Source organism: Prenolepis imparis, unplaced genomic scaffold (assembly GCF_030444845.1).
Source record: "Prenolepis imparis isolate NDT839.2.m4 unplaced genomic scaffold, iyPreImpa1.0 SCAF_79, whole genome shotgun sequence".
Classification (NCBI taxonomy): Eukaryota; Metazoa; Arthropoda; class Insecta; order Hymenoptera; family Formicidae; genus Prenolepis; species Prenolepis imparis.
In genome coordinates this window covers 34784-48979 of record NW_028141237.1, presented here as the reverse complement: position 1 = coordinate 48979, position 14196 = coordinate 34784, and the positions used below count along the sequence as shown (strand labels likewise).

Below are 14196 nucleotides of genomic sequence, written 5' to 3'. Positions count from 1 at the left end.
TAAAAAGATATTTAGGAAGATGTTTCGCTCTCGTTTATGATCGATTTTCTGCGAGGGTACAAAGCAGCCGAACGTTGGCGCCGATACGTTGCATTCTTCCTTAAAAAATATTAAGAAAAATGTTTCGCTCTCGTTTTTATGGGAGATTTTCCGCGAGGGTACAAAGCTGCCGAACGTCAACGCAAAAAGGTAGAGGCCTATTAAATCACGTTTGACATGTTCGTCGCAGCGTCGGCTTAAAATCTTCATTCCTTTCCTAATGATAAAATGTCCATAAAATGAAAAACATAGTTTTAATGAACTCTAGAACGCTCCGTTGACGAGCAGCCGGACATCGGCGCTTCCGTAATAAAATTATATTAACGAGGGTACAAAATTGTTAATCATCGGCGCTTGTTCTATACCTTTTTGGGGAAAATGTCTAAGACCCCTCATAAAAAAGTCGTAAAGATACCATCTACAAATATTGCACTCAGAAAACTCCCCCTCCTTTGTCGAAACATCCCCCTCCACCCGCGTGACGTCAGCTCCCGCGCCCACGAGATACCCCCACCCCGCGTGATGTCATACCCCTCGCCACGGAGAACCCCCCGCGCCCCGCACCCCCCTCAGAGCCCCATGGGTTAGAACTCTCATAGTATACCTACTAGAATGCGAGAGCTCGGGATGGAACCCTAATCCACAGCGTGGTATTATCACGCACTTGACGTTTGACTACGCTGACTTCTCGAAAATAAGTCTAATACACCTGGTATATATATATATATATATATATATATATATATATATATATATATATATATATATGTTTGTGTTACGTAGTTTAGCTGGACCATTTTTTGATTGAAACGTATTTTAGCGGGACCTTCGGCTCTTAGCTGGACGGTCTTGATAATACTTTTCATGTTCAGTAGTTTATCAGGACAGTCCAGATAAAACCGATACGAATGCATTGTATTTTATCGGAACCATGTATAATTTCGTGTCCCTTTAATATACGGTCCGCGTATTTTAGTAATTTTTTTAATGCAACGTATTTTACCAGGACCATAGCATAAAATTATATTAAGCCTTGCGCACAATAAATAAAATATTAAGAATAAATATTAAATATTAGGAATAAGAAATATTGTGGAGTAAAGAATCGAAAAGAATGATATAAAAATACAAATTCAAATATAAAGGACTAGTAAAAGAGCTATATAAGCTAATAAAAGTCCTTTATACCCGAATTTATATTTTTATATCCGTCTTTTCGATTTTATTATTCTAAAATAATTCTTATTCCTAATATTAAAAATAATTCTTATTCCTAATATTAAAAATAATTCTTATTCCTAATATTTAATATTTATTCCTAATATTGTGCGCAGGGCCTACGCTAATTTTATGCTATGGTTTATGGAAGAAAATTCGGTACTTTCACCCCCGTGGGGTGAGAAAACGAAACGAAAAGCAATACAAACGGGCACAAATAATGCTGAATCAACCTGCATTAAAAAAATTACGATATCTCAAAATGAGATGCTGACGATTTTTTTAACTCTTATAACTTGCAATTTTTCGGGTACAAACGAAATCAAAGACGGTACAAACAGGTACAAACAATGCTTAAGGATGTATAGGAGACATTTAAAAATGGAACAAAATTCATCAAAATTATATAAATCGTTTCCGCTTTAATACTAAAGCTAATGTTAAAATTTGAATTTAATTTACTAACTCATTTAAAAGTTATTATAATTTAAATTTTTGCTAATTTTACATATAATCTTATAAAAAATCATTATTATGATCGATTAAATTACATTAAAAATATGGAAAAAATGGTACCATGTATTTCAAAATTTTTTACATGTATAATTGCATTTTTAAGGGATAATGTTGCAAAATTTTAATAGCATTTACTAAATCATTTAGAACAAAATAATAATAATTTGTTGACATTCTGGCTTTTTCTCCGATTTCTGAGCATTTCGTTATGTCAACTCTGGAAACAACTAAAAACTAAACTTAAGGTGCCTTTTCATGCTGACACTAGACGCTGAATTTCAGCGTCAAAAGACGTCATATGACCAAAAATAAAAATACCAATTCGTCAATTTTGATCATATGATGACGTCTTTTGACGCTAAAATTCAGCGTCTAGCGTCAGCATGAAAAGGCACCTTTAGGCAATTAAACTATAGCGATTTCTTATAACATGTACAGATTTTCTATAAGATGAATAGTGTTGGTGCTTTTGTCTCCGATTGTATCTCCTACACATCCTTAATCGAATGTATATCTAAAAAATACATTTTCTTAAAGTCGGATGCCAAGTTCACATAGGTTCTGAGATCGGTCTATGAAAACCGGACCTTAATAACAAATTAGTAACGGCACCGACGAGAGACAAGAGACAAGATATCTCATCGTAGGTGGTAACGGTCATTTAGTGTTTGTTGAAAATTATATGAAGGTAATCTAATAATTAGATAACGATTTTAATAAATTTTTGTGTCTGAAGTGGTAATTAATTTACAATTATTTTGAGTATTGTTATAAAACAAATAGAAAAAGCATTGCGTGTGTTTCTTAATACATAAATATAGTACACGCGGAAATATCTACATTCTTTTTTATTCTTTTTTTCATATGCACTTCTTTATCACATTAGTAAATGTTTTATAACAATGCTCAATACTCTCAATACCATTTATTACAATATAATAAAAATAGGTGCTTATAAAAAAGGAGGAAAAGGAATATATAGATATTGCCACGTGTATCGTACTATGTATTAAGAAACATACACAATGTTTGCTCTCGTGTTATTCAATGATGGGATCTATCATATTTGTAAATCAGAAAACGTTAAAAAAAATAAAAATGAATGTGTGGCAAAATATAAAAATGTCAAGTATACTTGTCGGATCATAGCACAACATAGTAAGTATATGTATAATGCATATATCATAAAAGAGGTTAGAAATAGCCAAATAAACTATTTGATTTGTCGTATCTCTCTCCCTCTCTCTCTCTCTCTCTCTCTCTCTCTCTCTCTCTCTCTCTCTCTCTCTCTCTCTCACTCTCTCAATCATTAATTTATTATTATTTGAAAATCTTTTATTCTATTGTTTATTACAGAAAATATTACTGTACTTAATGATATTAAGCATTCTTTAACTAACCTGTGTGTACCTAAAATTATATTACATCGTGTTACTTTGCCCAACGTGCACAAAAAAAAAAACTTGCTGCAAATCCAGAATCAAGAAGGTAAGGTGGAATTTATTTGAATAAATAATTTGTTTAGTTTATTTTATATTACTACAAATTATTATTGTTAATCATCGTGGCTGCTTTTGCGATAGATTTAAAATACAGATTAAAATAATCCTGCACTGCAATTGATCAATTTAATCTGGATTTATTTTAATCCTGCGCTGCAGTTGATCATGATCATTCTCTCGCAAAAGCAGCCTTATATTTAAATAACTCAATATTTCTTATGCCATAGTTAGTCATAGTTATGTCATAATTAGTTTATGTTATATATATGTACGTATATATGTGTAATATTTCTTAATTCAATTGAAATGCTAATATATTTAATTATTGTAATAATTTATGATACGAATAATGTGGTCATATTTTCTTACTTATTAGAACAAAATTTATAGTTTTGTGAGATATCTATCTTCATATTTATATTCATAACTATTTTTTCTTTCTTAGCATGTCTTGATAGTAATACTATGGAAGACAGTAGTGAAAATGTTTGCGATGAGGATCCATTTTATGAATCATCAAATAATTCATCAAATAACAATTTTGTTGAACCTGTGATAGATCAGGCAACAAATTCTGTTCCTAAACAAACTAACAATTCAACAAATACTTCTAATCGATTACATATATCAACGTCAATAAATGTACCACACAAAAATGTCCATAACGATACAGATAACGATGGAAATCTCAATGAAGGTTACAAAAGAAATTTAATTTCTATAACTGCATGCAAATTAGATTACTAATTATGTGTATTTAAATAAAATTTTTCATTCTTAATTTAATTGAAATAATGTATTTAATTAATACTTAATTACACGAATAAATGTCATGCTTTTTTTACTTATTAGCACAAAATCTATAATATTCTATAATGTTTGTCAAAATCTATAATGTTTGTCATATTTAGTGTGCATTTTTTCCTTTTGTAGGAATTTTTAATAGTAATACTATGGGAGACAAAATTGAAAAAAATGTTTACAATGAGGATCTATCTTACGTATCATCAAATAAATCATATAGTGAAAATTTTGTTGAACCTGTGATAGATCAGACAACAAGTTCTGTTGCTAAACAAACTAATAGCTCAGCAAATATTTCTAGTCTATTATCAATGTCATTGAATACATCAGACATAGTAACGTCATTAAATATATCTGACATATCAACGTCATTAAATATATCAGACATAGATATCCAGGATGAAGTTAGAAATCTCGATGAAGGTATGTAATAAATTACAAAATTATTTTTAAACTGCACTGAGTTATTCAGCCTGCTCTTAAAATGAAATAGATATCTATGGGTCTGTTTTCTATCGCTTAATTGACTGTACTATATAAAAAAAAACATCTAAAGATTATCGATGAATGTTAATGTCAGAACATCCGTACCATTTTGCATTGAACTTGATTGATTTAGATCTTTGTAAAAATAAACTCTGTTTTAGTTTCTCTACGTAATTTTTTATATAGTTTTTCTTTTGTAAAAAGTTATACTTAGCTGTAGTGGATCCTTTCGTTATATAATAATATGTTTATTTCTTTATTTATAGATTAACAGTATATTTATATCTTTACTTTTATCTTTTAGTATGAATTGTGAAATGATATATATAATTTTAGATAAACGTTCATGTAACTGGCATGGCAATGTATTGGAAGTATATGAAGATTGCGACTTATTTGAACCCACCATTGTAGAAGATAAAATGTCTAAACATTCTGAAATAAGTGCACCTGTTTCCACTACAGGTATGTTATTGTTTCAAAATAATTATAATTTTCTTGTAAATATACACAAATTATGTTTTAAAAATCTGCTCACTCACTCTATATTTAAAATATAATTATAATAGCTATTATTACTTGTATGTAAAATACATCTCTAAATATTTGGTAAATATAATTATCTCTTAACATTTCTTTTATTGTACACCTAAAAATTTTATACTTGATTTAAGTTTTAACATATATAACATCTATAATATATTTTGTTATACATTCCATGCACGATGCAGATGTGTACTGTATAAAATAATTATTTTAGATATTTTGCAAATTCTAAATTTCTCTTTAATCCTATGTTGTTTAAGTAAGCTATATATCTCAAAGAAAACCAATTTCAACAGAGGACGAAAAATCCATGATACATCTGATCATCAATCTATCAAAGTAATTTTCCATCGTTCTTGACTTCTTAGTTATAGTAAATTGCAATAACACAATGTAAAAGCGGAAAATATACAAGATGCGATCTTGTATAATTTATTCTGTTATTTAAATTTGAATATAAAAAATAACTGATTTATATAATCTTTTTCAATATAATTTAAATTTTTATGTATTTGCTTACACAAGCCAACAAATTTTATTTTATTCGTACTATCTCGTACTGGATATAGTAAACCTGAAGGATATTTGCGCGCTGAAACCGAATTTATTAATTTCGTTAAAAGAGAAGTTTTTTTAATTTCGTCAATGCCACACGCGAAAGTATTATTTATAATGTCCCGATTCAGCCGACTTTTTCGGACCGATATATTTTTCTCGTCTACATCACTCTAGGGGGGTAAAAGGAACGTAGGAATTCAGATCTCGAAAACCAAGAGATTGTTCCTAAATAATTCTTCGATATATTGCTAAGAAATTTCGTGCCTTGTGTACAGGTATAAGACAGCGAAAAATCAAAATTTTCGCGGTCTTCGCGCACTGACATTCGTGGTTAGTAGGGATACTATGAGAGTTCTAACCCATGGGGCTCCGAGGGGGGTGCGGGGCGCGGGGGGTTCTCCGTGGCGAGGGGTATGACGTCACGCGGGGCGGGGGTATCTCGTAGGCGCGGGGGCTGACGTCACGCGGGTGGAGGGGGATGTTTCGACAAAAGAGGGGGAGTTTTCTGAGTGCAATATTTGTAGATGGTATCTTTACGACTTTTTTATGAGGGTTCTTAGACATTTTCCCCAAAGAGGTATAGAACAAGCGCCGATGATTAACAATTTTGTACCCTCGTTAATATAATTTTATTACGGAAGCGCCGATGTCCGGCTGCTCGAACTTGTCAACGGAGCGTTCTAGAGTTCATTAAAACTATGTTTTTCATTTTATGGACATTTTATCATTAGGAAAGGAATAAAGATTTTAAGCCGACGCTGCGACGAACATGTCAAACGTGATTTAATAGGCCTCTACCTATTTGCGTTGACGTTCGGCAGCTTTGTACCCTCGCGGAAAATCTCCCATAAAAACAAGAGCGAAACATTTTTCTTAATATTTTTTAAGGAAGAATGCAACGTATCGGCGCCAACGTTCGGCTGCTTTGTACCCTCGCAGAAAATCGGTCGTAAACGAGAGCGAAACATCTTCCTAAATATCTTTTTAAGGAAGAATTGCGATAATTTTGAGAGGGATGGGGATTGAAACTTATGGAGAGTGGGTCCGTTTCCGCGTCAAAAAGTCTTCAGTATTCATATAGTAAAGAGCTAAGTGTCCTGTGTGAATTGCAAGTGAGAAGAAATGAATATAGAAGATGTAATTATCATCGAAGATAGTGATGAAGATGTGATTGCCATCGAAAATGGAGAAGAGGCCTTTGAGAATAATGAGGCCATTGAGGAAGATGAAAACATGTATATAGATGTCGAAGAAGTGGACAATGAAGAAGTTATGAACATAGAAGAAGAATCATCCGATGATGATGATGATAATATAAGAATTTTAGAAGACTCCGATTACGATAGTGAGTGTAGTGCGAGCCTTACTGAACAAAAACAAGTGCGAGTTCTAAAACGAGCTGATATCCACGATATTGACGAACTACAAAAAATGTGTTGCATTTCTTTTTATTATGAATTTAATAACGACAAATTTTGCACAGCATGTTTTTTGCGAGTCAATGACTTATTTTCACGTGTTCGTGCTGTGCGGAAACACGATACTGAAAGATACATTTTACTTTTGGGAGATAGATGCTGCGAATGTCGATTATCAGTGTCTCAAATAGTATCGTGCAGTCTATGCCCTATTTGCACACAATAAACTGTTTAAAAAAATTAAAACACTTAAAGTGAGAACTCTGAAAGTGAAGATGGCGTCTCAGGAAAGATTGAAAAACATTCCAGTGACTTCGATGGTGCATTATTTAAGAAAAATCGCGAACTTGATGTGCAAAAACCTCAAGCAAGAGATGTGACCCATTTTCTACAATTTCATGAAAGAAAATTAATGGGAACTACCGTATGTAACTGCGTCATATCATCTAAACACAACCGAATCGCGTGTTTTCAGCGTCGATATCAAAAGATATTGCATTTTTTTAAGTGGACAAGTGAAAGTTGAAAGGAACCCAATGATTATGACATTGCCACCATGGCCACCATTGCTATTGCCATCCAATCAGATCAAATCAGATGTGTTGTCAGAACATAATATTCCGGATGCGGACCTAGAAAACGATGAGTTGGATGTGAGGGACGAAGATTGAGAGTGTGTTGTAAGTATTTCTTTTTAATTTAAAAATTATTAAAATAATTAATAAAAAATTTTTGTCCGTCATAGAAGGAGCATCCACGGCGCAGCCCCCACCATCGCCTGCTGCCCGACCGTCTCACCGCCTCGCAGCTACCACCGCACCTCCGCTTGCCACCCCACCGCCGTTATCACATCCACTGCCGGGGGGGGGGGTCTATTTCATATTATTAATTTTTATCATTTATAATATTAATTCATTTTATTATCTATCTTTTTATATATTTTTAAATATTTTAAATTCTATACACTTTTTTTAAATTTTATATTCTTATATTTTAAATTCTATACTCTTTAAATTTTTATATTCTTATATTATTCCTTTTATATTTAATATCAATTATTTGATATATTATTTTTATATATTCAATTTTTTCTTATATTCAGATACACCTGTATTACACGCATATATAATTAAAAATTATTAATATTAAAAGAAAAATATATTTATTCTACAATAAGACGTCCTTCTCCCTCATCGTGACATTATTTAAATTATAAAAATTTATTATTAAAATATTAGTAGAATTAAATTCTCTCTGCTTCGCGTACGCTTCACGCTCTCCTAAAGCGTTTGCTCTCTCGCGGTCCCTAGCGTCGCGCTATCTTTCTCTTTCATGTACCTCGCCGAGCCATCTCTTTCTTCTCTCGCGCGTCATCTCTCGCGCTCTTCGCCGCTACATCTCTCTCGCGCGCTATCTCTAGTAAACGCTTCACGCTCTCTCTCTCCTAAGCGCTATCTCTCTAGCAGTCCCTAGCCTCGCGATCCATAGCCTCTCGGTCCCTAGTCTCCTCTAAGCGCTATCTCTCGCGATCCCTAGCCTCGCAGTCCCTAGCCTCTCGGTCCCTAGCCTCTCAGTCTCTAGCGTCACGTTCCCCCTTCCCCGCATGACGTCATCCCCGCAAGGACCGCTACAAGCTTCGTATGAGAGCTGGGACTGCTTACGGGTGAGAGAAAAATGGAGAATGGAAAACATTAAGAGAACAGGATGTTTTAATTTCATTTGATGTGGTTTCACTTTTTACAAATGTACCTCTAGATCTTGCAATTGGAAGTATTATTAACAGATGGAATTATATTAAACTACACACAAAAATTCCAAAAGAGAAATTTATTTTCATGGTTACCCAGTGAGCAATATATTATCAAAAGAAATTCATAAAGTACTCAAGTTTAAGAGTCGGACTTCCGATAACTCCATCAAAATGATAATATTATGATATCAATAAGTCCTCCAATGTGTCGATTTTAGAGGAAAGAAAGACATCACATAAACGATATCTAAAAGAATTCCACAATCTGACTTCTTTTAAATATCATAAAAGGTTACCGTTAAGAATTGCTATTTGTAGTATTATATTTTTACATATTTTTATATTTAAAAAAATATAACTCTTGGTATACATTTCTTTTATAACATTTTATTAAAATTAAAACAGGTTTCAAAATGCCCATAGACTTTGAATAAAAAAAAAACTTTATGATTGCAACATGCTTTTGCAGACGTAACCCTTCTTTGGTTGGATATAGAGGCAACATAGAACAAATAACAAAAAAATATATGAAAATATATAATCCCTATTTTATGCTCAAATACATATTTAATAATAATATTTATAATTTAAGAAAGAAAGATTAAACGTTAATATCGAAGAACGTAAATGCTATCTCCTTGAAATTCAACTCAGAGCACGCAGTTCACACACGTATATAAGGCTTGCCCATGTGCGGCGTTCGTAAAATAGCACGCTTGCTAGAGACTCTACAGACATCTATGAATAGACAATATAAAGAGCTCTTCTGAAAGATATCTTACAAAAAAAAAAAAAAAGATAACTTACTAATATCATTTTTGAGAAATATTAATGAAGTCTTCAAAAGTTCTCTTAAAGAGCTCTTCCTCTCAATAATGCTCACTGGGTAACTTTGTTTTATCATCTATTTATTTCATATTCAATGAAAAAATTTACAAACAAACTTATGGTACTCCCATGGGTTCTCCGTTATCGCCAATAATTTCAGACCTAGTTATGCAAGATCTAGAAAATACTATTATAAACACATTAGATACAGCAATATCATTCTACTATCGCTATGTAGATGATATCATATTAGCAGCACCAGCGAATACAATAACAGACATCGTTGAAAGATTTAACAATTGTAACAATAGATTAAAATTTACTGTTGAATGGGAGGCCGATCGTTGCATAAGTTTCTTGAATTTAAATATCATAGTTAATAACAACAAAATATATATAGATTGGTTCCAGAAAAAAACCTTTTCAGGAAGATCACTATCTTTTTATTCCAATCACCCTATTTGTCATAAAATAGGTACGATTTATAATTTAGTTGACAGAGCATTGCTATTATCACATCATACTTTCCATAAAAAGAATTTAGAGAAAATTATAAATATATTGCTCTGCAACGGTTTTCCTCTCCATCTCATTTTTTTTTTTTTTTTTTTTTTTTTTGATGAAATCAATCGCAGGATAAAATACCTCATTAAGAACAAATTCAACAACAACAATGAAATAACTTCATCACGGTTGACTAAAAAAAAAAAAATGCTGAAAATAAGTTCTTAGTTATACCATACATCAACTCGATTTCCGAATCGATTACCCATTCAATGAGAAAATCGAAACATAAAGTGGGATACAGAATACTTAATAACCTTAATAAATTTATTAAAGTATATAAAGATAACGGGAATCCATCTTATAATGTAGTTTATAAAATAAATTGCTCAGAATGTAACGCTTCCTATGTGGAGCAGACAAAAAGACAGTTAAGATCTAGAATCAAAGAACACATAGAAAATATAAAATTAGATCCAACAAAGCAGTCAGTGATTTCAGAACATATTATAAATCAAAACCATGCTTTTGATTGGAATAATGTTAAAATTTTAGACCGCGAAAGCAATTATCACAAAAGACTAATTTCCGAGATGTTACATATAAAAGAACAAAAACGGTCTTAATCTAAACAAAGACACGAAATTATTGGGTGGGTCATATTTTGACATTCTCGACATCTTAACAGATAAATAATTGTTTACAGTTATATTTGTTTCAATCTGTTATATGTTTATGATTAGCTTATTTACATATTTAAACCGAATTGATGTACCACCAGTTTGAGAAAAAAAGCATTAGTTGTTAGTGCGAAATCAGCGACACAGTATTTTCTATACCTTTAGACAATAAAAAAATTATTTGACCATGGCGGGTGATGTAAGTTATCGAATTAATTTGCCAATCATTACTACTTACAATCATTTTTTAGTAATCAAATTAACATTAATCCACAGAAGATTTCCAAAAATAACAACACCCATCAAAGCAATTTATGTAATATTTGATAAGCATCTTCTCGTCCTTCAACGATGAATATGTTTTCCATCTCAAATATATCAAGTTACTTCTTGGACCATTACAACTCACACATCTTTGGCAAATCAATATATATTACATGTTTTTTTTTTGTTCATCAAGCTCATATCATTAAGGACTTAATTTTTATATTAATATGTTAATTTCGCTACAATAAGTATGGATTGCGTTAACTATTTAATGTTAACTCTTATTTCATTATATTATGACACTCTTCACATGTCAACTCGTAATTATTAAATTCTTTTTAAACTAATGTATTGATGAAGACTGCTGTGACAGTCGAAACGTCTATTTTTATTTCTTATTTTTTATTTTTTATTTTATTAAATATCAATTATTAACACAAAATAACAACAAACCATATTTAGCTCTTTTTTTTTGGCCTTTTAATGTCTCCTTTTATAAAAAACTAAAGTTGCCAGGTCGCAATCGATGAGCTGATGCTTGTTGAAGGTGTTGCTAGCGCGTATTATATTTGATACTTATTTATTATCCGTTACAGTGGACGCGATATTTACGCGGTTATACACGGTAGCCAAGAGTCTTTCAGCGATCGCGGGGGTGACATCAACGGTGACATCGTTACCGCTGTCATCGTCGTACGTGCAATCTAATGGTGATCTCTTCTCCTCGAAAAAACAGCTGCGAACGGGTCAGGAAAGGCTATGAACGGGTTAGAAACGACTGTGAACAAGGTAGCGAACGAATCAAGAACGATTTTCGAATGGGTCAAGAACGGAAGTAAACAACGCAAGAACGGTTCAAGAACGGCTAAAGAACGGCTCAAGAACGGCTCAAGAACGGCTCAGGAACGGCTACGAACGGGTCAAGAACGGGTCAAGAACGGCTACGAACGGGTCAAGAACGGCTACGAACGGGTCAAGAACGGCTGAGGAATGGGTCAAGAACGGCTACAAACGGCTACGAACGGATCAAGAACGGCTACGAACGGCTCAAGAACGGGTCAAGAATGGCTACGAACGGCTACGAACGGATCAAGAACGGCTCAGGAATGGGTCAAGAACGGGTCAAGAACGGCTACAAACGGCTACGAATGGATCAAGAACGGCTACGAACGGCTCAAGAACGGGTCAAGAATGGCTACGAACGGCTCAGGAACGGAAATGAATGATAAAACAAACAGCAGCAAACGACGATCGGGAAAAACCGACGAAGCGATGAAACAACATAGTTTGGAGAGACGGCAGTTGGTGAACGAACTGCACGCGCCGGCAAGAAAAAATTTTCCCCGAAGACATGTCATAGTGCGAGGATACGATGATCTGTGGCAAGCCGACATCGTCGAGATGCGTCCGTATTCTCGTTTCAACAAAGGTTATCACTACATACTCACCATCATCGATGCGTTGAGCAAGTACGCGTGGGCCATACCACTCAAGAGTAAAGGTGGAATCGAGATGGCTGACGCTATCGCCGAGATAATTCGAGATAGCAAGAGATGCTCGAAAAACATGCAAACCGAATATGTAGAATAGTGATTGATGTTATGTTGTTGAGACCTTGCGTCATCATTTTCGTCGGCCCTCTGCTGAGCATGTCTCTGGGCATCAGCTTCGAGTCGTTGAGACTTTGCGTCATCATTTTCGTGGGTCCTTTGCTGAGCATGTCTCTGAGCATCAGCTTCGAGTCGTTGAGACCTTGCGTTATCATTTTCATTGATCCTCTCCTGAGAATTTCTTTGAACATTAGCTTCAAGTCGTTGAGACCTTTCCTCAAAACTCTCAATTATTCGTATTTGTCGTAAGCGCTTGCTTTCGCGACTCACTTTATACAAATTTCCGCCTTTTCTCTTTTGAGGCATACTTGTCTACGTCGTACCGTATACGACGTATATGTAGGTATATTATACGAATTGTTAAATAACAATAGAGTATTTTTTAAATATGTATAATAGTAATTTTTGAATATATATGTTCTCAAATATATGTTATTGCCCAATTTTATATAAAAAAATTATATCTATCTATATATATCTATATAAGTGCCGTAATAATTATATTTATATTATTCTATATATATAAAATATTATTTGTCTTTCTGTATGACCAAGAATTATTTATTCATTAGTTCATCGATTTTCTTGATGAATCTTTTCTTTTTCGTGCTTATTATGTTTTATATTAATTCTTTATATAGGCACACAGCAGTTTTTTTTATAGGCGCACCGCAGCCTTTTTTTATATGCGCACAACAACCTTTTTTTATAAACGCACAGCAGCCTTTTTTTATAGGCACACAGCAGCCTCTTTTTATAGGCGCACATCAGCCTCTTTTTAAAGGCGCACAGCAGCCTCTTTTTATAGGCGCACAGCAGCCTTTTTTTATAGGCGCACAGCAGCCTCTTTTTATAAGCGCACTGCAGCCTTTTATTATAGGCGCACAGCAGCCTTTTTTATAGGCGCACAGCAGCCTTTTTTTACAGGCGCACAGCAGCCTTTTTTATAGGCGTACAGCAGCCTTTTTTTACAGGCGCACAGCAGCCTTTTTATATAATTCTATATATTTTTCTATCTATCTATATCTATTTTATATAATTTTATAATATAGATTTTTATATAATTTATATAAATTTTTTTTATATAATTTTTATATAATTGAATTTTTAATATCTTAGAAATCTTTTTTTCATATAAGAAAAATATAATAAAAGTGTAATTATTAAATAATATTAATTACAAATATTTAAACACAATTATTACAAATTTCTATATATATAATTATGTAAAATATCTACCGTTTCTCCCTTCACTCTCCCTCTTCAACGTTATAACTTCGTCTATTACTATTTCCTTTCTCGTAAAATTTTACACCTTCGACTCCTTCTTTGTTGTGCGGATTTTATTTATTATAACATTTTCTATTTTATTTGACCTATCCATTATGACATTTAACGTAATTTAATTTGAAACCAGCAATTTATTATAGATAAATTTATTAAATGACTCACGTTAAAAAATCGAAACTC

The 14196-nt window shown here is 32.9% G+C and overlaps 1 protein-coding gene and 1 long non-coding RNA gene across 2 annotated transcripts; both read left to right on the top strand.

The window, feature by feature from the left end:
* Positions 1-2381: 2381 nt before the first annotated feature.
* On the top strand, positions 2382-3229 carry LOC145947425 (uncharacterized). The gene is made up of 3 exons (XR_014427170.1): positions 2382-2461; positions 2722-2931; positions 3130-3229. It is a non-coding gene; the product is annotated as an uncharacterized LOC145947425 (long non-coding RNA).
* Positions 3230-4305: 1076 nt separating this feature from the next.
* Positions 4306-5454, top strand: LOC145947428 (uncharacterized). The gene is made up of 3 exons (XM_083057208.1): positions 4306-4502; positions 4902-5030; positions 5372-5454. Exons 1-3 carry the CDS (start codon positions 4391-4393, stop codon positions 5452-5454), a joined length of 324 nt encoding a protein of 107 aa, XP_082913334.1. The 5' UTR covers positions 4306-4390.
* Positions 5455-14196: the final 8742 nt, after the last annotated feature.

What these genes read in the sequence shown, in the direction of transcription:
- LOC145947428 (XM_083057208.1), top strand. Translation starts at nt 4,391, where the DNA reads ATGTCATTGAATACATCAGACATAGTAACGTCATTAAATATATCTGAC. An exon ending in AGTTAGAAATCTCGATGAAG is followed by an intron (nt 4,503 to 4,901) that starts GTATGTAATAAA and finishes ATATAATTTTAG; the next exon opens with ATAAACGTTCATGTAACTGG. An exon ending in TGCACCTGTTTCCACTACAG is followed by an intron (nt 5,031 to 5,371) that starts GTATGTTATTGT and finishes ATGTTGTTTAAG; the next exon opens with TAAGCTATATATCTCAAAGA.